This window comes from Pygoscelis adeliae, unplaced genomic scaffold (genome assembly GCF_000699105.1).
Source record: "Pygoscelis adeliae isolate BGI_AS28 unplaced genomic scaffold, ASM69910v1 Scaffold166, whole genome shotgun sequence".
Lineage (NCBI taxonomy): Eukaryota > Metazoa > Chordata > Aves > Sphenisciformes > Spheniscidae > Pygoscelis > Pygoscelis adeliae.
In genome coordinates this window covers 6,233,611-6,257,094 of record NW_008825156.1, presented here as the reverse complement: position 1 = coordinate 6,257,094, position 23,484 = coordinate 6,233,611, and the positions used below count along the sequence as shown (strand labels likewise).

At 36.1% G+C, this 23,484-nt stretch overlaps 1 protein-coding gene across 3 annotated transcripts in view; it reads right to left on the bottom strand.

The window, feature by feature from the left end:
* The window catches only part of ZNF143 (zinc finger protein 143), a 28,938-nt gene extending 5,777 nt beyond the window's left edge, over positions 1–23,161 (bottom strand). For 2 of the 3 annotated variants that reach the window (XM_009328570.1, XM_009328569.1), the window contains exons 1-13: positions 23,030–23,161; positions 22,147–22,239; positions 21,583–21,666; positions 21,276–21,356; positions 19,960–20,156; positions 15,907–15,981; positions 11,382–11,501; positions 10,297–10,372; positions 8,258–8,383; positions 5,076–5,255; positions 3,722–3,949; positions 2,319–2,467; positions 452–613 (exon numbers count right to left, since the gene is read on the bottom strand). In XM_009328570.1, the coding sequence (XP_009326845.1) occupies positions 452–613; positions 2,319–2,467; positions 3,722–3,949; positions 5,076–5,255; positions 8,258–8,383; positions 10,297–10,372; positions 11,382–11,501; positions 15,907–15,981; positions 19,960–20,156; positions 21,276–21,356; positions 21,583–21,666; positions 22,147–22,239; positions 23,030–23,153 (1,695 nt within the window). In that variant the 5' untranslated portion in view covers positions 23,154–23,161. The remainder of the gene's footprint in view (positions 1–451; positions 614–2,318; positions 2,468–3,721; positions 3,950–5,075; positions 5,256–8,257; positions 8,384–10,296; positions 10,373–11,381; positions 11,502–15,906; positions 15,982–19,959; positions 20,157–21,275; positions 21,357–21,582; positions 21,667–22,146; positions 22,240–23,029) is intronic. The other variant, XM_009328571.1, reaches the window with a different exon arrangement.
* Positions 23,162–23,484: the final 323 nt, after the last annotated feature.

Below are 23,484 nucleotides of genomic sequence, written 5' to 3'. Positions count from 1 at the left end.
ATTTGTATATTAAAAACAAAACTGCAAATACATACTTAACACAAATGTTTCCTATCTGCCAAATAAATTACAGTCCCATAATATTAAGTGATAAAGTTACAGTTTGTACTGGATTCTATTCTTAGCTCTGCCACTCATGTACTGTCTGACTTTGGGCAAAACGCTTAGCATTTCTAGGTCTTATTTTACATACACCTAAATGAATTACTGGACTGGTACCTCAGAATTTTTTCTTGGTGCCTAATTGTTTTTAAAACATTCTGCCATATATTGATGTACAGCACTGAAGTAGAACATATCATACTCTTATGAGAGGAATGCTATAGCTAGGTGTTGAAAACTGCTTTACTTAGATAAATCTATGTGAACGACAGAACTGTGATGGCTTAGGCGCCTATTTTATATCATCTTATAAAGGAACATTACACATCTACGCAGGATACTATCTTACCTGCTGTCCTTCGGTGCCTTCTGCAGTAACCATCGCTACAGAATGTGTTCCTGCAGAAGAGATGACGGCATCATGGGCAGGGACTGTGATGGTGGTGCCATCTTGTGTTACCATAGTGATAGTATTGCCAATGGCCTGCATATCTGCCTGGGATATGTTGACCTGAAACACAAAATAATTCCTGAAGTAAAAAAAAAAGGTTTGATTGCTGCTCAAGTCATACCTGAGTCTTAGCTTTCGGCAACATAACATTTGTTTTTAAGTAAGGTTTGAAAAAAAACAAAACAAAACAATGATATACATTTGAAGTGTAACAGCATTTATCAAACAAATTCCTGCTAGTTGGTTCAGCATTTCTTCATTTGAAACAAAATGTGTAGCAATCCAGAACAGAAAGGCAACTTGTTCGTAATAGTGGGGAAAAAAAATTTTAAGCCATGGTCACAAGTAACATACTGGCCAAAAGATCTAGCAGCCGTTACTCCACTTCCTGAACAGCATGCTTATGCATTCCTTAAGAATCACCGCCACTCTTTGGCCAAGTCCCCGTTTTGGACAAAAAGCCCTCATTGCGTTCCTCTTACTGATTGGGTTCTAATATTCCATGACCTTTCAGACACACTTACTGTTTACAGAAATAAAATTATGGCTCTCAGTAGTAAGAAAAAGGATGCATACTTGGCCCCCAGAGTCTACAACTCCAAGTTAATAAGATCATATCCCAAATAACTGCATGATAGATTATCTATGCATGTGTCTTACACAATGGACAATGTGACTCAAGGTAGTACCACCTGACATACTTTTATCTTAATGGAAATGCTGAAGAGGCCTATGAGAGCTTAGAATTTAAACCACGAATAAACAATTCATAAAAAATTAATGATATAAATTACTGATGTCTGCAGTATAAACGCATTAGGGCATCAGATACGTGATTTGATGTCTGATTTACAAGGTAATAAAACATCGCAGAACTAAAGTCAAGCTGAAGGATAATTTAAATAAATGTGAGAACTCCATGTCATGGCTTCTGCAGGCCTTCATTTTAGGGGGTAAAAATGCCAGTTACTTAGTATAGCTGCAATGTTCAGGGCTGGCAAAATAACAGCCCCCTTTAATATTTCATTTCCAATTTGAATTTAGAAGATGTCTTTCATGTTACTGGCATTTCATCTACCTTTCCAGGTGACATATAAACTTTTCCCCATATGCCTTCGATACATTGCCACAGCTAAACAAAACAGTTGTGTTGAAATCTCCTCCCAATGACATTTCTTATGAAATCCGTAAAAAATATATCCATGGGAATCCTTAAAAATATATCCATGGGAATTTTCAAGTGGAGGTAGTATCAAAGCATTCCTTAACCTCTTGTTTATGTTAGAAATGGTAAGAGCTGCACACTGCCAAATAGCTAGTAAAGCAGCCACCTAGACTAGAAAGATTTCCCACCCACCCAAAGTGTGTGCAGACAAGACAACCGTGAAGATGACCATCAAATATTAATAGACTAATCAGGGAATTCTAAGAAACCACAGAAACTAGGCTGTATCTATAACAATTGTTAAAATAGTCCATGCCTACTTTAAGAGTGACAAAGATAACAAGTATAGCCAAAAAAATCTAGCTTTGTATTAATACAGTTTCAGATGTCAGACTACGTAGTTTAATTTAGGTATTCCACTAGAGGCCCAACCCTAAACATATCCTGATCCAGCTCCAAAGCAGCTTCTTTCCTTAAGAAACCCACGTACCTATTTATCAAGAACCCTAACTGATTTTAGAAAGCACATGGACTACCTGCAAACACCTGCCTGGATTCTCAACAAATTTTTGTCAACTCTTTAACACTGTGGTTACTTACATGTTGGGTTCCGTCCTGGGATATTAGTGCTACTTGTTGACCTAATCCTGACTGAGTAACTGTAGCAACCTGTGCAGAAATTACATCTTCTCCCTCTACACCGGTCACATAGGTTATCTGGGAGCCTTTGAGAACATCTTCACCTTGACCTATTTGATACAAAGAAGGCAAGAGGATAGTTTACATACTCTGAATGCTGCCAGGAAAGCAAATGACAAGGATTAAGTGCCAGCCTGGTTTGAAGGTTTTAAACACTGCAATGGAAGAATTTGAGTGGAAAGATGAGAAAAATAAAAGAAGGAAAGATAGCAAAAGCAAGTCAGAAAGTCTGTTGCTTTGGGAGCACAGGGTATAATCTTTTAGCAATGAGTTTTAACACACATAAATACTACACAAAGAAAATACACGTTTAGTTCATAAGCAAATATTAAAATGGTGACAAACATTTCTAATTCATTCATTAAATGTTAACCTCTCCATACAAGAGGCTCCATGCAAACACAACTGGCAGCTTTTTAAAAAAGTTATTAATTAACAAACATACAGAAGAACACAGTGATGCCTTTGTGTGAAGATTTAAGTAAGTTCATTATCTTCATAAATGTTTAACCTCAGCAAATGAATCTTATCATTCCCTTAAAAGAAGGAATTAGACTATAGCAAATCTGCTTGAGGCATTCAGTGCAGTTTCCCACATACACGTAGTAAAACAACTTTTCTGACCAAAACAGTTTGCACGTGTATTTCCTATCTTCAGTCACATCTAAAAATCAGAATTTGACAAGTGATATTTGTCCTATCACAGTACTTCCTTCAGTCTGATCTTTTATAGTCATAGCATTCAATACTCATGATACCATGAAAAACATATTCTAAGGAGTACTGCAGCACATGAGCTGATTTTCATCTTTGCCTCTAGGACAGTTTACAGAAACTGCTATTAGCAGCAAAACCAGCACAGTATCAGGGTGCTGCAAAGACAGATTTTCCTTTTCTCAAGGCAGTGCCTTTACTCCCGCACAAAACACTGTCACCAACCATGGTGTTACACATTTTCCTAGAAAAATCCCTAAGAAAAATCCAGTAGGTTGCAAACAAACATTTTAGATTCTCTCAGGTCCCTTCCCACATTCATGTTTTATAGCAGGTTTGCTAGGACTGCAACTCAAATTTCTCTCTTATCCCCAGGACTGCTATAAATGAGTTTATGATCTGGTCAATTACTCCGTTTCTGTTTACAAGTTGCCTACCACACTAAAAAGTCCTACACAAAGACGTTAAATAACTTTATTAAGTACTTCAGATTTTTATCTATGCTTTCATTTCCTTGGTTATAAAAACCCAGCAAAATATTATCCAGCCCATTTTTTTACAGTAAGAGATTCAAAGACTGAAACTCTAACCTGGAGGTGGCTCAAAAAAAGCCTCTTGTTCTTCTTCAATGGGCTCTGTGTCATTGTGTGCTGTCCGCTTGTGCATAGCAAGTGTAGAAATCTGCTTGTATGTTTTCCCACAGTGATTACAGTTATATGGTTTGGAATGAGTATGTACAACATGATGTTTATACAAACTGGAATACTCTGTAAAACGTTTATCACAACCAGGAACTGTACAGACATAGGGCTTCTCCCCTGTATGGAAAAACAAAAGGGGTAAAGAGAACTTTATCCAGAATGTACAGAAAAAATTGTCAACAAATGCTGTTTAGTGACACACCTTCATTACCAACCATATTTCAACTTCAAAGGCAACAGTGAAGCTCAAGCTCACAAAGTTTATCAATGCAGCCTCTCACTATCTTTTTTTAAAAACTACTACCAGTAAAAGTTGGGCCCTTTTTTCTCTCTATCATTCCATCTAAAACATCCTTCTGATGAATACAGAATGATACAGGCTGAAAGCTGCAATGTCAGTTTGGCATCGTATTGAGAATTTTGTTCTTACTGGAAGCCCCATACTTTTCCTCAATGATCAGGTATGTTGATACACTAGTACAATTTCACTTACTTTTTAGTCTTTAAGCTCTGAAGAAATCTATAGGAAGCATATGTTTAAACAATTATGATTTCATATAAAAACACCTTTCATTTAAAAATCAATGAAACAAATGTCCAAATTACATTATAAACTAAAAAGATAATCTGAGATACAAAACATACCTCTATGAAACTTGTTTGTGCTTCTATAAAATATATAAGGCTACCAAGATGATATGGCTATCACTGGCTTTTACATTTTAGAACCTTCGAATTTGTGCCAATTATTTCTGCTGACTAACCCTGACAATCAAGTTGGATAAGTATTTTCACCTCCAGTCTATAAAAAGAAGGTTTTGACCACCGCTCCAGCAGCAAGGAAGATACAGCTGGGATGAAAGGGTGACTCACCAGTGAGCCAAAGTCAAGCTCAGACTTGTGCTTTACTGCTACTTATTTAAGAAACAGCTCACAACGGAGGCAAGCCCCAGAACCGTATTAAGAATTTAGCCCAATGTCCACTGAAGACAAGGTTTTGCATTCGTTTTAAAGAACTTTGTATCCAAACCAAAATTATTCTGTCTTGACAGCAAGGCAGAAAACCTAACTGCTTACCTATCCTCAGTTGAGGGGAGATGAGGCCCAAACAAAAGTACCAAGCCAGGTCATAGAAACATGAGTATACCCAATTACAATGCACCAAAACAGTGTTTCACAAGGAGAATGACACAGCCTTTCCCAAGCAGATCGCACTTCAAAATACAAAACATCACTCATATACCTGTGTGTATTCTCACATGATTCTTATAATTAGTTGCACTGGCAAAAGCTCTCCCACATCCTGGCTCTGTACAGTAATAAGGCCTTTCGCCTGTATGTGTCCTGATGTGAACCTTTCTAATATTAGATGTTGTGAATGACCTGCCACATCCTTCAAATGGACACTTAAAGGGCCTTTCACCTGAAAAAAAAGAAAAGGTACACATGCAAAAGTTATAAAAGAACAAAAATCCTAAGTTACACTTAGACTGAATGTTCTCTCTTTGAGACCCTCAGTCAGAAATACCACAAACATGCCACTGTGGAGTGTTCTACTGTTGAGCCAAAACTGGCAAAATTCAGGAAAAACAGACAATCTGTAAGCTAAACTATGAAGCATTTAGATTAGTACTTTATGACGTATAAACCAGACTCAGTTGCTTGGATTAGCTTCCACATTGTCCATATTCTAACACATATTTAACACCTCCCCCAATTCATAGATACATCACCCAAAACAAGTGTATCATACCATTTGTACATTTGTCAATTGTAATTCGTAAAATGAAAAAAATACCTTAATGATTTAGCATATAACCAAGATACAAATGGATTAGTAAAACTCATTATAGAAAGCACTTAACCTTACACGAGAAGAACCAACTTTTTAAAGAGAGACAGCCCTGAAACTCAAGTTTCAAACCCCAAAACCAAAGCAATCACAAATACAGGTTCTTTTTAAAATAAGTCTATTCGTGTAATATAAATTTAAGCACAATAACTTACCTCATTGCACCAAAACATTTCACCATGAACGCTAGATAAGGCCAACCCCTGTATAATACCCCAATACCCCTGACCTTTCAGATCTATCAAAGCACACAGAGGGAAGGAGTTAAGGGGGTTAACTTTGGAGAAGTGCGAGCCACCTGACATGCTGTCCTGTTGTAATTTCACACGTCCTAGACCTAAGTACATTCTACCCACTGTACTGTTTACCAACGAGAAGAATCTGAGTGCAAGAGAGGGCAGATTACCACTACAGATACAACATTAAGTACTTAGAGACAGAAATAAAAACCAAAGTCCTGATAGAGACATTAATACCACAAAACTCCAAAGTAGTTGGCTCCTTGGCAGAGGAAACTGTAATTCACTCCTTAGGGCAGCTGTTTCGGGAAGGTTTTTCAGCTTCTTGCCAAGGCAGTGTGCGTGTATTAAGCGTACACGCCTCAGTGTTGTGTTACCATGGCTCCCCTAACCCTTGCTTCAGCATAGGACCGCAAATCATGCCTGAAAGGAGCAGGGTTGCAGAGTCAACCCCACCCAACAACAGACCCTGCATTAGAAACCACAACAGATTGCTCTTAAAGAACGACCGCAAGAATGTCATCAGACCGGTTGGTGAAGTCAGCCTTTTAAGTTTCTAAGGTACTTGTTAGAAAAACGACTTGTTTCCAGGTGACAGATTTCTAGCTCTAGAAATGCAATGCAAGTCAGAACCCCACAGCAGCTACGAGGAATCATCCACACCAGCTTTTCTAATACCAGAATAGTATTATGTCTAGGGAAGTCATGGAGGACCCCGAGGCAAGCATGTGATAGCAACAGAAAGCGAGACTGGGTTGCCACTGAAAGAGAGGGAAAAATAACTTTTGGCTAAAACAGGCAGAAAATGAAGAAAGCGTTAACCCTGCTTTAATGATAAAGAAACAAAAAGGTTATAGAGCCATGGGAAAGGGTGGGCAGAGCCCAGACTTGCCTCCATTGGGTGCACTGTTGCAGCTTGCATAGGGTATGAGCATACACTACTCCATCCATCTGCACAAAGGACTTGGTGCAATTTTCTTCTCATTCTTTGGCTTCCTGCAACTACTCATAAATCTAAAAAAAAAGACACCCCTGAACTCTGGCCCCTGGACTGCTGGGAGTCTGTGACTGTATTATTAATATTATTCAAATGGATAAATGGTTACATAGGGCTGGCTCAAGTCTTTTGTCTCAACTGCTAAATTAGATTAAAGCTATTAAATTACCATACAACTTCTATGGCCATAAAGAATTAAAGAAAACAGTCTACAGCTAATCAAGTTGTCCATACTACAGAAATCTTTCAGTTCATAGTCTGTACTTGATGTACTACATAACAATGTCAAACAGTTCTCTTCTAGAACTGAAAACAGATGACACTATGTCTTCATCCTGATGACCAACTTAACATCAAGATAGCACTAATCGCAACAGATGGCTTTTGAATACAGAAGTCCAAAAAAGTAGAATTATCTCAATGTAATCTTGAGTTTTTATAATTTTTATTGCCTGCTTTTACCCCCCCCCATTGTTCTTTTTAATCTGAGAAAAACTTATTTCTTTTGTTCTTTGTTTTTTACTCTCTAAGATTCAGAAAGTTCAGTGGAAAAACTTGTTGGTGTTCTAGCAGGCAAGTAAATATACTTAATGGAATAGGTTAGTATGTGATAGATTAGTCTTCCCACATTTAAGAGTTTTTGTTTGTTTGTTTGGGGTTGGTTTTTTTTTGAGATCTCAGGAGCAAAGGAGACATTGCGCAAACTTGTTTACATGTGTGTGCACCCATAGAGTTTTGCGGAGTGTAGCGTATGCTGTCTAGAATTTATTTGTGGTTTGGCTTTTAAATGAATTTTTTTAGACTAAACGTAAGTTGGTTTTTTTATGCATTTGGAAATTTTAATAACAGTTGGTTTTCTATGATATTTTTGTTCATTTTTCTGCTGCAAGAAGAGAAGGGAAATCAGGATAACAACAAGCTCAGAACTATCAACCTTCGTGAAGCTGGCATGCAAGTTACCTTAAAGCATCAAAACTTAAGAACACTGATGCCGTTTCTAAAAGGCGAGCCATATTATTGAGGAAAAGTTCCTTGTTCTGTTACAGCTGCAAATGAAATTGTAAAGGTACCAGATGACACAGTGACAATGTAAGTGATGCATTCCTAAAAGTTAGTGCATTTGCAATAGCAGTGTGAACGCTTAAGCACTTTTTCCAAGAAAAGCATGCTGGATTTGCAGTAAATGCTTACCATGCTGAAATGCTGTTGAGCTCACTGGGCTTCAGAAAGAGAATATACACAGGCTGATTTCATAAGTATAAAGTCACAGAATGATCAAAGAGAAAAAAAATCCACCTAAGTGAATTAACAAAAAAAATAATGGCTGATAATAGTACCTGTGTGGGTTCGGATATGTTTCTGCAGGTCTCCTGAAGTCTTGAATGATTTGGTGCAATTTTCTTCTGTGCACCGATAAGGCTTTTCACCAGTGTGTGTTCGGACATGACTTTTTAACCCATACCCTGAAGATCAGAAAGGATGTTATAATAGTATAAACACAAAATTAGGATACTCATAAACCATCACCATCAAAAGCTGTGCTTGCCATTCCAATCAGGAAGCTCCCTGATAAGTAAAATTTGCTTTCACTCTTCAAAAGCTCTTCATTCTACCATACAGAGCAGCAGCACTCTAGATACAGTTTAGAAATTCTTTCATCCTTCATTTATGAAGAAAGTACACTTCCATAATGCTTCTCCTTCCCTTCAAAAGGATAAACTGTAATGATTATAATGTGGACAAATATTTATTCTGTCTTCTGAGGAAGCTGTATGCTCTGTATTCCATCTACTTTTTATCTCTTACCACTACTGACATCAAAATGACATTTAATTATTCACTCATACAAAAATCAGTACCATTCATGAACTCAGCAGTAAAAGCTCTTCTGCTATCCAGGCTCTAAATTCTAATTATTTTAAACCTTATTATTAACATCATCACATATACAGGTGCCAACTGATAGCAGTCATGGACACTCATTCCCTTTAAGATCACTTTTAGGAACTCATCATCAAAAACTCTACCAGTCTAAAGTGAGCTTTGGATCAGGCCCTCTGTAAATCATTCTGCAAAAAGCATTTTACCAAGATTTTCCTTTCTGCATTTCCCTGAAAAGGTCATGACTAAAGAACCCTGAAACAGCCATTTTAGAAATTGAACTTGAATTTTACTTGTGTCCGCAAGTGATGTATGTATTTCTACAAAATAAAGTAATAGTCTGTAAGAAGATGGCACCTGCTTTAGTTTCACAGTGTGTTCTCCCTAAAACAGCTGAAATTCCTGTTCTCGATGTTTTTAAAAACACAAAGCATGTCTACCAATCTGAACAATAATTCATTCTTACATCTAAAATAAAGTCAATTTCATGATCCAATCCAGGAGAGTTCTTAATATTTAAACCGAGAGCATTCAGTAATTAAAATGAACTTTATCAAAGGCAAGAATTGCTGAACTACAGTGGTACAATGCTCTGACCAAAAATATGGTATTAATAGACAAACAGCTGTTTATAGCCATACATCAGTCTGTTGCAAGGGAAGAGAACATTTCATTATGTAGTTTTGAAATCCCTTTACAAACACCGTGCAATTAAACTTAGGTGCAACCCTTTAAGTGTGGTTGCTTCCCTTTTGACCTTTCTCATTAGCATTTCTTTTGCTTGCTTCTATCCAAAGAAACAGTATTAAGTGTATTAGATCAGATGAAGTTATTTTAAAAACACCTTAGGGTTTTTTTTTTAAAACAGAGCCTAACTTTTCTAAGCAACATACTCATTTACATTCAAAGTAAAAGAATAAAATATGAAACAAGTTTTGCTCTTTCACTTTCTTCCATGTTCATTCTTCATAATTGCATTTTGCACACTCAAATTCCATCTCAGGGAGAGCATCATTTATGAACAGAGTAGTCTGTACGAAATGTAGAGTTCACTTAATGAGAAATGTCACTCTCTAATATAAATTAAATAAAGAACACTTAAAACAGCACCTTCCAAAGTTTCTTTCAAATTTGGAACAGAAGATCAGGTATTTACCTCTAGCCAACAGTTTCAGCTTCTTATTATCACCTCATTTAACTTACTATTAGTTTCATGTTAAGAAAGACCTATTTTTTCAACATAAAATCTGACTGTAGCGTAACAGGTGAAGAGTAAGGGAAAGTGTCAAGTGTTTCACCTCATTCCTCCTTCAGTAACTAAGAGTTACATCCTCTGTCCTTTCTATATGCTACGTTAGCTGAAATGATGACTTTTTTTTTGCAGTTCTCCCAACCAAGTTCTTTACTTAGCAGTTTAAAAAAGGCAATATTAAAAACTTACTTTATACAGAGACAAACACTAACAAGCAGGAGGAGCTAGTCTACAAAAGATTACCTGTTGCAAAGGCTTTGCCACATCCAGGATGTTCACACTGATATGGTCTGTCTCCTGTGTGTGACCTTTCATGCACCTGTCAAAACATCCAATACACTGACTTAATGAAATGTTGTATCTGATTACTTCAACACAGAAACAGCTCATTCTCAAAGACAACATATTTTATTTTTCTTCCTAAGATTCACATTCAAGTGTCTTCTTTTTAAATCAGTGATTAAAAAAAATAATGAAATATGGTAGTGATGTTTTTCCTAAAACTAAAGATGTCTCTTTCCAAGGTCTAATCTGATCCTTTCAGTCAGTTTTGCAAAAACTACTTCTGTAAGTACACACAGAGTTGCCATCATGCAACTACGTTAAAGACAGTATGCAAACATGCCTCGGAGCCCACTCTCTTCAGTGCTTCTAATGATCCTCGTATATTGCATGAAACCTCTACAGCAAGGACACCATTTTAACACATAAGAGTCAATGACTCACTGACTCCAGAGCATTTTGTCAGAGACAAGGCAGCACTGCAAGGAGTTTACCTCATTGGCAAGTGATTATCTCAGCCTAAGCTGGAATGTTGTAATGGAACAGCTCAACACCCTTACTGTTTTCAGTAATTCCTTTACTTAATTTAAAAAAGGAAGAAAATTAAGGAGTTGCCACCTGTAAAGAAAAGATGTTCCCACTTTTCACTTTGAATGTTGGATTGAAGAGTTAGACTTTGTATTATGATGGTAAAATCTTTCAAAAACTGGAGTTTTTGCATGATCATGCATACACATAAAGCAGATAAAGTGAACACTGGATTTCAGAATTTCTGTGACACTGCTGGTAGAAACTATCTCAACAAGAGACTTCTTACATGCTGGCAATATAGGAGCCTAATGTTCCCACACCTGCATCTATCCAGAGCACTAAGCAAAATCGGCTGAGCACCTGGGACAACCAATTATTGTAAAATCAATCCAATAAACATTTGACAAAACAGCACTATTGCGACTGGCTCTCTGTTAATTTCTGTTACTTTTAACCACATAATCTGTCAAAAGTCATGCCTGCAAAGTAACAATGCTCATTTTACATCTTATCACCTTAAGATGGTGAGCTGTTGTGTACAGTTTTCCACAGCCATCGTAATCACAGCGAAAGGCCTTCTCTCCACTCTGCTGAGATTTTGCAGTCACTCTTGTTCCATGTCCTTGCAAGACAATCTTAAGTTAAAAAAAAAAAATTAAAAAAAACTACAATGGATCAGAAAAGTCACACACTATTTTGCTACCAAGCCAGAGCTGATCCTGATAGGTTTCTTTTGTCTCTCTCTGCTATGCCATGTATTTCTTAGTCCTCAATAAACAAACTAAAAATAAATAACTAAAAAGCATTAAGTTCTGATGAAAGGAAAAAGAGAAACTGTAAAACATATTTACTTGTAGCTAGCAAATTTAAATGCATGCATTAATTAGCCAAATAACAACAAAGACAAAATAATTTGAATATAAGCCCAGTGGTAAGATGACCAAATTACTAGACAGAAGAGGCTTAGATTGTATCTAAGGCACTGGATCCGTTCCTAAGGCAGATTAGCCATAAATCAGACCACCTTCAAAGATAAATTCATGCAAAAGCCAAACAATAATTAAATGCACTTATAATGAGCACTTTTTGAAAATGAAGGAAAGCATTTTGTACTTTGTCATGTACATGTACATGTAATGCATGTGTTTTGAGCAAACTAATTGGAGCAATTTGAGCTAGGTTCTACTCTCCTTTCTGGCATGACACAACAGGAAAATACACAGAATAGCTTTGCAATGCAACTTAAACCACTTTTAAAGGCTTCTTCATACACTAATATGCAAGAAACATTCATACAGACTGAAGAAAGAGGCGAAAGCCCAAATGTAAACATTTTGATACAACTGCATGCAAAGTAATCGAGAGTACTTTAAAACGTCTACCCTTCCTTTAAACCACCCCCCTTTTCTTATGGATCAAATTCTATTCTGAATTGTCAAAAGAACATTCCACAGAATCAATGAGGTAGGCAGGCACCTCTGGAGATCTTCTAGTCCAACACCCCTTGCTCAAAGCAGGGTCAGCCGCAGCAGGTTGCTCACAGCAGTATCCAGATGGGTTCTGAGTATCTCTAAGGATGGAGACTCCTGAAGGCTGTCCCCAGCCTTCACATTCCCAAGTAATTCTTCTTGGTAAGTATGAGGTCCAGCAAAGTGTCTCACTTTGCCAGCTGCTCAATAACCTGCGTTAGGTTGCCAGTTGCCATTCCTGAACTCCAGAAACCTCCTGGATTTCACGTGCCCTGTTGTGATGCTCTTCCAGCAGATACCAAGGTAGTTAAAATTCCCCATGAGGACCTGGGCCTGTGAACATGAGGCTTCTTCCAGTTGTCTGAAGAAGGCCTCATCTTCTTCCTCATCAGGCACTCTGTAGCAGACAGCCACCACAACGCCACCCACACTGGTCTGCCAGCTAATTCTGACCCATCAGCTCTTGACTGGCTCATCACCCGTCCCAAAGTAGAGCCCTGTGCAGTCCTGCTGTTCTCACATGAAGAGCAGCTCCCCCTCATCTCCTTCCCCACTTGGCCTTATTAAAGAGCCTCTTTCACAGCACTCCAGTCATCTGAACTATCCCACCACATCTCCCTCATCCCAATGAAGCTGTAGCCCGGCAACTGCACATAGACCTCTAATTCCCCATTCAGATAGACCAGAAATTTAACTGAGAATAACTTTCCTATGGATTCTTCAGGGAGTATGCCCCCTGTTACCTTGAGACTGTTCTTAAGACTAAAGATGCAAAGTTGAATATGAAATTTTTAATCAACAGAAATGTACAACTCCACCACTTCAGAAAAGCTTCTCTGGAACCATGGAGAAAAACATAACTTCATGAATCAAGAAACCCATTACTATTTTTTAACCTATGATATCATGAATCACAGAAATCACTTTAATACATTAAGGATCATGAAGACGCTTGGTTGAGCACCTGCACTTAAGCATTGATTTGTTTTTTCTATCAGTAAACCTGCTAGTATTTCTTTGTTATTTCAGCATATAAAAACATGTATACAATTGCTAAGATCCGCTATAAAGCTGAAGTATGCCAATGTTTAAAAGAAAATTAAAGCAGTTCTATAATCATTGTGCTAATATCTGTAAGGAAATAACCAGAATAATTTTACCAATATTAAGATTGATATAAGGGGGGGGGGGGAATAAAACAAATGGAACATTTAGGAAAAAATCAGTTGAACATCACGAGCATTTGTTTGTTCAAACAACTGTTTGCAGAAGTATGTGTTTCTTCATAATACATTAGTTGGTATGACTTGGGGATTATTAAGAATTCAGCATTATCATTCAACAAGGACAGATATAGTATTAAAATTACTGTTCTTAGAAGATAATACACTCTAAAGAAACTAAAAAATTCAGATGTTAGGAGGCACAAAATCAGAAGAACAAAGCAAATAAAGCACCTCTATAATCATGTGAAACTTGTTGGGAGAAATTGTGTACTTCAACGTACTTTTAAATAGACAAAGTTTAAAAAAACCCCAACCCTAATTTTAAAAGAAATCACAAATGCATCCTGCGTTCAGACAGGCAACACAGGAGAACAGCAAAGGTAACAAAGATCTCAGATAAGATTTTTATATTGTATACATACAAACTTCAGTCATATGATTCTGCTTTTATTATGAACAGATGGGTAAGAGATTTGAAAGGAAGTAGTGTGTGATATCCATTTGGGCACACGTCGTCTTTTGTTTTCACATGTAGAAATCACAAAGGGGTTTTATGCTTTTTTCTTTGGTGACAAACCTAACCACATGCAAGTTTGAATGACTACTTAGCAGCATGACATCTGTTCTGTTCTTGTGTTACCTGTGGACTTAAAACGTTTATAAATATACACTTATTTAATACTATATATGAGACTATTTTATCCCAAGTAATATATTATTTCAGAATGAGTTACAAGTAGGTATCTACTTGAATCAAGACATAAACATGATTAAGATTTTCAGAGATAATTGATAGCTTTGGGACCCTTCAGTTGGCCAACTGAAGAAGTCACCTTATAGGGGTCAGAATTTGAGACTAAGCCTCAATACCTTTTGAAATATCAGATTTGTTTTGTTTGGAACATATGATGCTCCATAAGATTGGCACATTTCCATATGGCATATATGTTGCCATACACTTATAAGATAAAACAACCTCCAGATTCACTTTGTTTTGGGGCTGAGGCTGAAATCAACATGTAACTGGATACTGGTTACAGGTCATTTTGCTTAATAGGCTCTTCCAGCTAAAACCAACCAAAATCTTTCCTTAGTCTTCCTTTAATTTTTTAATTTGTTGGAGTAGTATCCCTATTCCAACCTACAAGTGTGCAAAACCTCTGAATTTCTTGTTTTCATCTTATGGAATATATTCCAATGCCATAAATAATGCACATATTAGCTATTCTCTCCTTTCACAGTCATGCCACACAGGCAACAATGGAGTGTCTGCAGCTTTAAGTATTGTGGGACCTAGCTTTTAAAAAAATTAAGAGAGAATTTTGAGGTAACTGTGAGCCTATAATTCTTCCTTTCACAGATACTGTATTTTACTGTGGAAGATATTTTTCCTCCTTGTCTAGTTCGTTATCTCCTACATTAAACAAAAAGGAAAAACAGGGCTTCTCTGACCAAACCTTTCTCAGTGCAATGACTTTTCTGTTTTTGATTTTGTCGTTTGAACATGTGAGGGTATAGGGGTTTTATTATTGTTTTTGTTGTTGGTCATAATTCTTTGAAGCCCAGAATACGCCTTTTCCTTTAATAAAATATGTTATGATGACAAATACCATTCTCCCTACATAATTTTACAGATCCCAGGTGAAAACAGCTTCAGACTTAGTGAGTTGCACCTGTATTTTCCATTGCCCTTTGAACTTCTAAGTTAATATTTTCACATTGAGAAGGTTTTCATATTTCTACATACTAACAACATGAATACAGAAAAAGAAATGGAAGTATTTTTCTGCTTCTTTAAGCATTCACCAGGAACAACTCTCTTATCTACTGATTAGTTAAAAAACCCGCAATAAAAGTCAGGGACTCTAACAGGACAAGTGGAATCAAAATAAGTCACCAAAGAGAGAACAGTTCCAGACATATGCCTGGAATTGTCTCTCTTGAGAAGAAAATAATTCATTAATTGAGTCAGCATTCCTTCTGCTTTAAGGACTATAAAAAGTCAGTTCATTCTCTGGAAAAGAACTGAAATACTTACACCCTTGCTGATGAAATACTCAGGTCAGCTTGAAAAATCTTAGAAGTCCAACATAATTTTTAATTACCTTTTAACAGAAAAACCCCAGAAGACAGTAAACATTAGAAAATCTTTTTAAAATCCTGTGAAAGGATCTAGTACAAAGTGAGAAATATGACCTATCTGTATAGGTTTGAGATCTAAAATTCCTGAAGGGTAGCAGCAGACCCTAGTTCATGGCTACACAGGACTACCTATCATGCATGTTGCTGGGCAGAGAAGAGAGAAGAAATAGATATATTTAACTGTTTTGTATTGGGCTACATACCTGCATTTTTTTATCTTGTTCATTTTCACCTATCATTCCTGTGCCACTAACACTGTCATTTCCATCAATAGACACCTGAAAAATGAAGTTGAAATGGGAAAAACATTTACAGGTTATTTTTATTCATCTGAAAAACACAGGGTTACAGACAGTTCCTGAAGGCTTATTATTTCATAGCTCTCTAGCTCCCTCTTGGAAGCTTGAAACATGGTTATCCTATAGTACATTAGCTTACATGAAAATCACCACTTGTAGCACCTGCATTATAGAACAGGTAAAGTGAGCATCTCAAAGTTGTCTTAAAACAAGGTAGGAAAGACTGCAAGAACCAAGTACGTTAAATTAATCGACTGACAAAGGTATTAAAATAAATTAATAAATTTAACAATACTGAGTTCTGACAGAAAAAAAGAAAACGTTTACTTCTTTTACAATAGGGATATCTCTCTCACTCCCTGTTAAGCAGAATTTACTTGTTTCGAACAGCACAACTCCTTTGGAATCAAAATACCTAAGACAATGTGTTACATCTCAATTTGAAATAGTCAAATTACAACAGCTAAGCAAAGACTTGCGTATTGCTCCATAGGTTTATTTTTCAAAACAGTCTACAGGAGGAGAAAAGTATTGCTGCTTTCCAAGGAGCTTATAAAAATATTTGAAGGAGTATTAGATGTTAATTTTAATTTTTTATTTAAATAAAAATATAATTGCCCTGTTTAAAAAAAACAACAACAAACTCTCTCACATACATTAACTCAAAGAACAGTGTCTTATTAGTAACTGTAGAAAAAACTAATTTGAAGTATACTTTACGTAGTTTCCCATTCCTTAATTGCCTCTGTATTGAGCACAGGCATTCACAATACTCTCTGCATGCATTACACTCAAGGCTGAGATTGATGCACCTAAATCTAGTCTAAGTGATTTTATTCTTCTCTAAAATAGTTTGGCAGGAACCCTACCTCAGCATGGTATGCTTATGCCCTTTAACTAAGGAGGTCAGAGCAGGCTCCTGAGAATGTTAATGGTTGTGTAAAGTATCTTGCTCAAAGCATCAGCTACCAACATTTCGCTTGGAGACTGAAGATGAACTTGTCCCATAAGAGGTTTTCAGACCGTACTATCTTTCTAAATTAGATGATTGTGAGCAATACACTTTTGGCAACTTTGAGCTAAAACAGTGAAGAGGAAAGTATCCAGGGGCAAGTTTACATTACAGAGAGATTGCAGAGAGACTCTGCAAGCAGGTAATTTTCATGTGGGTTTTTTTTTTTTAAAGGAAACAATAGCCATTTTGGGACCTTCTCCTGCAGAATTTTTGAAGGGACGGGAGAGAACCTTCACAGAAAGGAGACTTGAATCACTTCATTCTGAACTTCCTCTTGTTGGTTGAGAAAGGAACTGCTGACATGAAATAAAAAGTTCATCAACGCCACTGGAAACAAATGATCCAAACAAAATGTGTGTGCATGGGTGTAGACATACACAAATCTCAGGAACTGTACTTTTCCAGCAGCTGGGATGTTGCAGAAAAACAGCTTACGAAAGAAAAGTATGTGTTGTAACTTCTTCACAATTCCATTATGTAGCTTCTGACTTTATGTTCACCAAGAGCAATGATCTCTTTTTTCCTTGGTTGCTTTGGAAGGAAGGTGGCATTGACTTAGCCCAAAATTAAGAGGACTCTAGTTTTGCATATGCTCTGCAAGATGTGGGAAAGTAGTACTATGCCTAACTGAGAAGCAAGGGACAATGAAAAACGTGCGTTCCACCACTTCCAGTTGAGCTTCTCAGTAGTATTCTTGGATCTCTTTGTATGAACTCTCTCACAGTTTCTACACTGATCTCAGGCAGCCTACTGATCTTTGCTATTTCTGCCTGTTACATAGGACAGGGGAACAGAGAAGAACCACCATTCTCCAAATCTGCCTTTACAATTTTCTTCGCCCTTTTAAGTTTTGAAGAGAAAACCTTCAAAGTTAACAAAAAAAGCAAGACACCCAATTTTTAAACCTTTTTTGCAAGTATTGGGAGAATTCTGGAAGGATTCCAAGGAAGATTTTTGAGTTCCTCCTAAAAGACTGTCTTAGATTCTAAAGAAAGATTTAGTCTGCCTTCCATTAAGAACACCTATACTGAGTCAAACTAAAGGTCAATCTAGTGCACCATTTTGTTTCCAACAGCAGCCAGTAGCAGATGCTAGAGAAGACTAAAAGGAACAGGCCACGCATATAGTGATACATTCCTAGAAATATTCTCCCAACCTCCAAGCAATTTGTGGCTTAGGAACTTCCTGAACTAAAGTCACATGTTTCTAGCTAATAGCCCTGAATACATTTTTCTTCTATGAATTTACCTAATTGCTCTTTGAATCCAGGGACGTATTAGCATCCACAATATCCTACAAGCAGTGCCATGATTTAACTTTGTGCTGTTTGAAAAAGTATTCTTCCCTTGTTTTTCTTGAACCTGTCACTTGAGAGTTTCATATGATGTTTCTCAGTTCTTACACTGGTAAAGACAATGACAAGTCACTATTCTGTGTGCCACTTAAAATTTTATAAAATTCTATTATATACTTACCTCGTGTATTTCATATGTTTGGTCATCATTGTTGCCCCTTCCTGCACCTTTTTCAATGTTCCTATACCAGCTGCTATGAAAAGTATACATTGCCTCACTATGAAGTGTACACGGACATGGAGTAGCATCACAAAACCACATTTCTCCTTTTAAGAGAAAGACAGGGTTGTGACGATTGAGCTATTATTTGCTTTTGTATGTAAAACAGGTGCAATACTTGGAAACTCACTTCTACTGACTTTCCCTGAGAGGTTCTAGCAGCACCTTTCAGAATAAGGTTCTGAGATGAAAGCTTAAAGAAAATAAATAGAATTTTTCCTAGTCACACAAAAGTACACTACAGAAAACAAATTCACATTAGGGAATTAAAAACACATGTGGAGATAAATAGGACAAAAATGCACGTTTATTTATATTTCTTCTGTTTCTTCTTCACCTTCCCAAAACAGAAACTTATAATAAATTATGATTAATATAGGTCCTTGTTAAGAAGGACAAAGTTATGATTGATTTAAACCTAAATTAAATAGTAGCTAGGAAATGTGTAAAAGCTTGTCACTACAGCTCAGCTAACCTTGAATTACCTTTTATTTTATGAAATGTTAAGGCATAGCCAAACACAACACAATCTGACTGGCTCTCTTCGGATCTCTCAATTATAACAGACAGAAGCATAATGGAAAGAATAGTGTTTAAGCCATTTAATTATCCTAACTGGCCTTCTCCCGAAATTTGACAACTCTCAGTGACACTGGAGGACAGATTTTAAAATTTATTCTACTCTTTTTCCCGAGCAATACAAGCACTGAGGGTAATCCTCCAGCAACTGGGACACTGCTAAACTATGAAGTCATGGAAGTTGCACCACCCATTATTATACTTACATCATGCTTTACAGAAGTCCAGTAAAGTGGACAACATGAATTTTGAGCATCATACCACATTTTACTATTGAAAGTATGGATCAAAGAAGTTTCTTCCCAACTCAGTAACTGTCTAATTGTCTGTTTTACACTTCATACCATGCATTGTCCTTGCCCAGTACACCAGGCCCTACTCTTCCCAATGCAAGGGGAAAAAAAAAACAAGCAAATAAACCAGCAATAGTGCCTGAACAAGAATAATTTAACTTTGTCCTTCTTTCCAAACAGTGCCCTCTCAAGAGGCCCCTTTCCAATGCTGTATTTTAAAGAAAAATTATTATTTAGTTGTCTAAATCACTTTCCAAATCAGTCTGACTCCACATCATTTCAGTGTTCAATCTTCTATTCTTTTTATGCAACACTACACACTGGAGCTGCTCATGATAGTGAAGCATTGTCATGACAATTTGGTGTTCTCTCTTCTAAAAGTCTGAAGACTCTCAATTATCATTTTAATTCTTTGATCACAATTGGCTTTTGCTGCCAAATATCTTGTGATGCTACATTAAAACGTTATGGATAGAGAAAATGTCTTTCAGCGTACCTTGGCTGCATATTGTTCCAAAGCACTGATGGTATCTGGGTCAATGGCTGCATCTCCTGTATGAAGACCTGCCACTGTGCCATCAGCTTGAATGGCTAAAATGGTATCTGACTGTGGCATTTGCACCGTGTGGTGAATGTAGGCAGTAGTTCCATCCTCCAGCTGGACTGCTTGTAATGCACTCTGGTCATAACTGTCTGAGAAATAATATTACAAAGTGTTATGAAAGAAAAGGAATAGCAATGTCTGCATGTTACACGAGAAACTGCTGTTTAGGAAATGTCTCCTAAAGTCATATGTATGTATGAAATATGTGAGATATATAACCACTATTATATGAGAAATATAAACACTTGAAATATTACTATGAATAGCACTGATGAAATTTTTTTCCAGACAACACCTCCTGTAGCTTTATTTCTGCACACTTATAAAAAAGTGCAAAACCAATTTTATATTGGTCTAGCTTTATTTACAAAGGAAACCAGGAACACAAATATGCTTTCCAGTTCGTATCCATTCATAATAAAATGAAAATAATGTAACACATGTACTGATGTCAATACTTCAGATTTTAGAATTCATAAATCTGATCATTTTAAGAACAGAATCATGCAAATATGCAAAAGAAACATAAAATATAGGATGACTTTTAAGGAAGAAATTTTTATTATATTCTCTCCTCTTAGTATTGCTTACTGTAGAATGTAATTCTTGTCACACTAATTTAAACAGACTTAAAATATCTACTTGTTCACTGTTTGTAGAGAAGTAGTACTGTTTCCAAGACTAGCGTAATCATCTTCTGCAGAAATTTAAGTTACCATTTAAAATAAATACGTTTGCATTCTTAACCATCAGCTGTCACATTTTCTGCCCTACTACCTAACGGCAAAATCATCAATAGCATGATCTTTAAAATTTAAGTCAATCTCTACATTCTTTAGCTCAAGAGGGATCGATTGATTCTTACCTGCTTTCTCTTCTCATTTTCACATGCAGTTATTGCTGTAATCTGTATAAGGGCTGACATTCTCTACTAACACGACATATACTTACTTTAATGTGATCCTGGGCTAAAAAAAAAGTGAAATACACTGGGTTTGAGTCTGTTTATAACTGTTATATGAGGCCCAAATAAGGAACCGAACCATTCTCATTTCAACAATTTCCAGATGTCACAAAGTAAAAGCAACAAATAATCTACATTGGGAATCACACTAAATAACATCATAGTCTAAAAAGAGTACCATATTTTATACTGCTGAAGTTCTGTTGAACTCTAATGTAATAAATCATACTTAAAAAAAAATTACCTTTCGAGGTGTGATGAATAAATGCCGTAGTTCCATCCTCCAGCTGAACTGCTTGTCCATCTTCCAGACGCAAGCTGTCCCCTGTTCAGAAGAAAGAATTACAATGCTTCAATAATAGTTTGAAAAATCCGTTAGTTGGAAAGATTAAACACTAAATACCTAGGATTACTAAATACCTAGGATCTCTTCATGACTGTTTCCATTAAAATAAGAAATCAAGCTATTATAAAGACCGTTAATTACTTAATATCAATATTTATCAGTAATACATTATTTTAGAATATATTTCTTGTATTATTACACTTACTGCTTTTGGGCATGGGTACATGTTGAACATAAGCAGCAGAACCATCTTCTAATTGAATCACTTGGCCATCCATTAATTTACCATCTGAAACACACAATTAGAATTCTTAAAAAAATTCTGTATGACATCAGAATTTAAACACACAGTTGATACTTTCTGGATTAAAATATCAATAAAATATCACCAAGAAATAATGTTTAGTAAAGAGTAAGCACAGTGTGACTATACAGAGGTTTTAAAATTCTGGGATAAAAAAAAATGGAAAAGGTCTGATGTCCTACCCAGTAGGCAGAATGTTGATATTTGGGTTTCAAGTATAAAGATCATCTCACTTTTGTTTGACTTATGTTCTGCATTTGATACCTGCATCTTATTAGTAGCAGAAATAAATGTTTTATAGTATTACTTACTGTAATACCTGTAATTCCCAGCTGGAATTGGAACTTCATAAACATTGTACAGATTTTGCCTGACTTTACAATCCAAAGGGGTTTACAATCCAAAGACAGGGTTAAAAAGGGGAATACGATTTCAATACCACTCAACTTCTAGTCATTTACCTACCTTTAGAATTGTGCTGTATGTAAGCAGTGGAGCCATCAGCAAGGGTAACCGCTTGCAAACTTACACCTTCCATGTTTTCCAAGTTGTCACCATCTACCAAGGAAAAAAGTTCATATTCACTATTACCAGCATCAAACCCTAAAAAATCACAACTTAACCACCCCCATAAATTATTGCATCCCCTTAAAGCATGATTTCAGAAATAATAATAGGAAATAGTTCTTTCTTGCTTTCTGGTTTTTGAACCTTGAACATATACTAGGGTCATACGTTCAAGATTTTGCTCTGTAAACATGACAGCTAGAATGTTATTTTTCTTAAATAAAAAAGTTACAATGTCACTGAATAAATAACTACAAAGCTGAGGTTTTAGGAGAAATATTAATTAGGTCATGAGTGTCAACAGTGAAATAACGATATATATGCTTGTATTGATAATTTTGTTTTGTACACTACTACCTGTCATTAATATATACACATCTATTTAGAATAAAACACAGATTTAGGAAAAAGTTTTTAACCACATAAAATCATAAGGAAGCTGTCAGAAAACAAAGTTTAAACCAATCCTAGATCACCAATCTATTTTAAAACTCAAACTTGTTTAATACATACTTAGATATAAACTGAAGTTACAAAGTATAAAGCAGTAAAACTATAGTGAGAATAAAGTCAGATTTTATATCTATTTTGGCACATTTACACTCCTATTACCCTAATTAAGAGATAACTTCCTTTCAGAATTAAATTAGTAAACTTAATCAATCTCAGTTAACTAAGAATAATTTCTGTTAGGCTTTTCATTTAGAATATACTATGTGAGTTTTAGAGTTTTATCTGCATTTCAAACAGAAAAGACACAATAATGTAGAGATATTTTAACCTGAACGTTCACCTTGCACAGCTACTGCTTCTGTTAGACAAAGTGTCACATGCTGGGCCTCCATTCCGCCTCCAGAAAATTCAGTCATTCCCTGAGAGTCTCGATTTATCTGAGCTAATAACATTGTCCACCTAGAAAGAAAGTATTCACAAAACGTAGATAGAAAATTTAAATACGGAACCAGAACTAGTTAAAGACAATCCAAGTTTAATTAGATTTTTATACAGCTGCTACAAATATTTTCTGTTACCTTCTGCATAAAGAAGATGCAATGAATGATTGACTTACCTGAAAAATACTTCAGAGGAAAAAAAGTTATTTGAAATAGGTAAATATTATTATCTCAATTAACTAAGCTGTTAAGAACTTCAGGTAGCAGTTACTACACTGAAGTGCATCAACCACATTCAGATTTCAGTTAAATATGAATTATTCAACCAATGTGTAAAGAATAA